This window comes from Saprolegnia diclina (genome assembly GCF_000281045.1).
Source record: "Saprolegnia diclina VS20 unplaced genomic scaffold supercont1.59, whole genome shotgun sequence".
Classification (NCBI taxonomy): Eukaryota; Oomycota; class Saprolegniomycetes; order Saprolegniales; family Saprolegniaceae; genus Saprolegnia; species Saprolegnia diclina.
The window spans coordinates 194,936-197,160 of record NW_008246126.1 but is presented as its reverse complement, the minus strand read 5'-3'; the positions used below and the strand labels follow the sequence as shown (position 1 = coordinate 197,160).

Sequence of the window (2,225 nt, the reverse complement as noted above, 5' to 3'; positions counted from 1 at the left end):
ACCTGGTCGAACTCGGCGGTGGGCGTCGCCGGCGGCAGCGTGGACTCGGTGGTGGTCATCGCAATGCGAGGCAAATTGGAAAGTGAGTTCGGAAGGTGATCGAGTTGGGATGGTGTTCGACTGGGATACCTGCCAACAAACCTTGTGGTGCGAAGTACCACTCTAGAGAAGCACGACCCAAGTGTGCTTCAAGTTGATAAGCCGCACGAAATCAGACCTGGAATGCCTTCAATGACTTTTACGTGGGCAAAGCCAGCTGCCGTGTATCGCGCATCTCTCGGCCACAGAGATTCTACGGACACGGCAGTAGCAACGGTACTCGAAACGTCCGATTCCGACGCAAGTCCCACATCATTTCGGCTGTATTGTAGCTACTCTCAGTCGCAACGTAGGCCGGTAGGCGTGGGATGCTTCGCGGCGCGGAAGGTGCCTGGAAAAAGGAGGCACCTGAGCCGAACAAACTCGGCGCCGCTTCAATCTCGACAGTGGCTACGACGCACCTTGGTTATCAGGCTTGAAGCCACGATATGACCACTGTCGACGTCAACACAAAGTCTCCCATGCAGCCACCGGCAGTACTACTTGTCGAGTATCTTGGCCCTATCTTTTTGCAGGACATGCCAGAGACGCCACACGTGCCTACGCCTGCTCGTGGCGGATTCGACTTGCTATGCACAAAAACAGGCCTGCGCTTGACCGACTCAGCATCAGGTCGTTTGGAATGGGTGCGACCGGTTGCGACGGACACGTTTTCTTCCACAGTCGTGGCAGCCGGCGGCCGCGGTGGGCACCGCTTCCAGCGTTTTTCTATCCGAGGTCGATCTGCAGTGCACGAGTTACGGGTTATGCACCCAACTTTACGAATGTCGCGGCCAATCCAAGAGGCGCCAACTCATCAGATTGTCGTCGTCGTCGTCGTTTCAAGGCCGACATGGATCCGTGTATTCGTTGACAACGAAGGAGCAAAAGAAAGCGGTCGACGTCCAAGGCTGGATGGTGCTGGCACCAAGCATCTGCAGCGTCAATGGCATCACGCTTTATCCATATGGTGACAACTAACAACCATGTGGTGCCGCAGACGGCACGCGTCTCGCGTCTGCGGACGCCCCTTTACCCATCTCCATCCGGCGGGATCTGCCACGTAATCACAGTGTGCCGCGTGACGCTGGAGCCGAGCTACCTAGTGGGGCTAGGGACGTTGAGTACATACTCGGCGCAATAAATATGAATGGAGCCGAGGGTTCGAAGCTCGTTATCGGTCGCGACTCGAGTACAGTGAAGAGAGAGTGCATGCACAAGGCAGATGGTGCCACTCGTAATACACTGCGGTGCACCGTTCAACTTGTTGAACAAAAAGCAAAAGCGTGAATCTCACTGTGGAAATGCAAGGCGACTGTAAAGATTCTCCCGTGTTTACGTAGACGACACTAAAGAGCACACTCGAACCATTTGACGGGCTTGCGGTCGGCGCCCCACCAGCCGTCGCCGTTGCGGAATGACGTATCGAGGTGGTTGATGCTCGCCTTGTAGTTGGCACCGGCGTTGGCGTCCGTTGCAAAGCCGTCGACGCCGACGCTACAGCTCTCGAAACCGACGACGCCGTCGTGGACAGAGCCATCTTTAAACGCCATGGAGCCGAGGATCGCAAGGCCGACACCGTCGGTCGTCGCTAGACCCGACGACTTGACACCGCACATCGTCTTGGTGACGCCCCGCCGGCGAACGTCTTGAGCGGCAGCAAACTGCTTCTGCAACGATACGTCGACCGAAGCTTGGGTTTTGAGGTTGAGATACGCTGGTGTCGGTGGGCACTTGCCGAACAGGTTCAGAATGCTCTTGAGCGTGCCGTCCGAGCCCGAGTCGGATGCCGCGCACTTGTCTTCGAGGAGGTTCCCGGCGGGGCTGCCCTGCATCGGACCCGCGATCGAGACCCACGTCACATCCTCGCCGAGTTGGCACTTGTCCGAAGCGAATGCGCTGGCCGCGACAAGATTGCCCATTGAAAAGGTCACCAACATCACGTTGTCGACCGTTTGAGAGCACGCGGGGCTCATCTGCAGGGCCGCAGCGCAGAACTCCTCTTGGACGCTCGTCTCATTCCACGCGCGATTCACACTCTCGTAGTGCATGAATGAAATACGCGAGCAGCACGGCGCGTGCTCGTGAATGTCACCCCACAAGTCCTTCGCGGTCGACGTCGGCGCTGACGACTCCGCGTTGCCGAC

The 2,225-nt window shown here is 57.7% G+C and overlaps 1 protein-coding gene across 1 annotated transcript in view; it reads right to left on the bottom strand.

Moving 5' to 3' along the window:
• Positions 1-1,374: 1,374 nt before the first annotated feature.
• SDRG_13403 (hypothetical protein) overlaps positions 1,375-2,225 on the bottom strand; it is a 3,234-nt gene continuing 2,383 nt past the window's right edge. Inside the window, exon 3 of the mRNA XM_008619488.1 lies at positions 1,375-2,183. Within this exon, the coding sequence (XP_008617710.1) occupies positions 1,428-2,183 (756 nt within the window). The 3' untranslated portion in view covers positions 1,375-1,427. The remainder of the gene's footprint in view (positions 2,184-2,225) is intronic.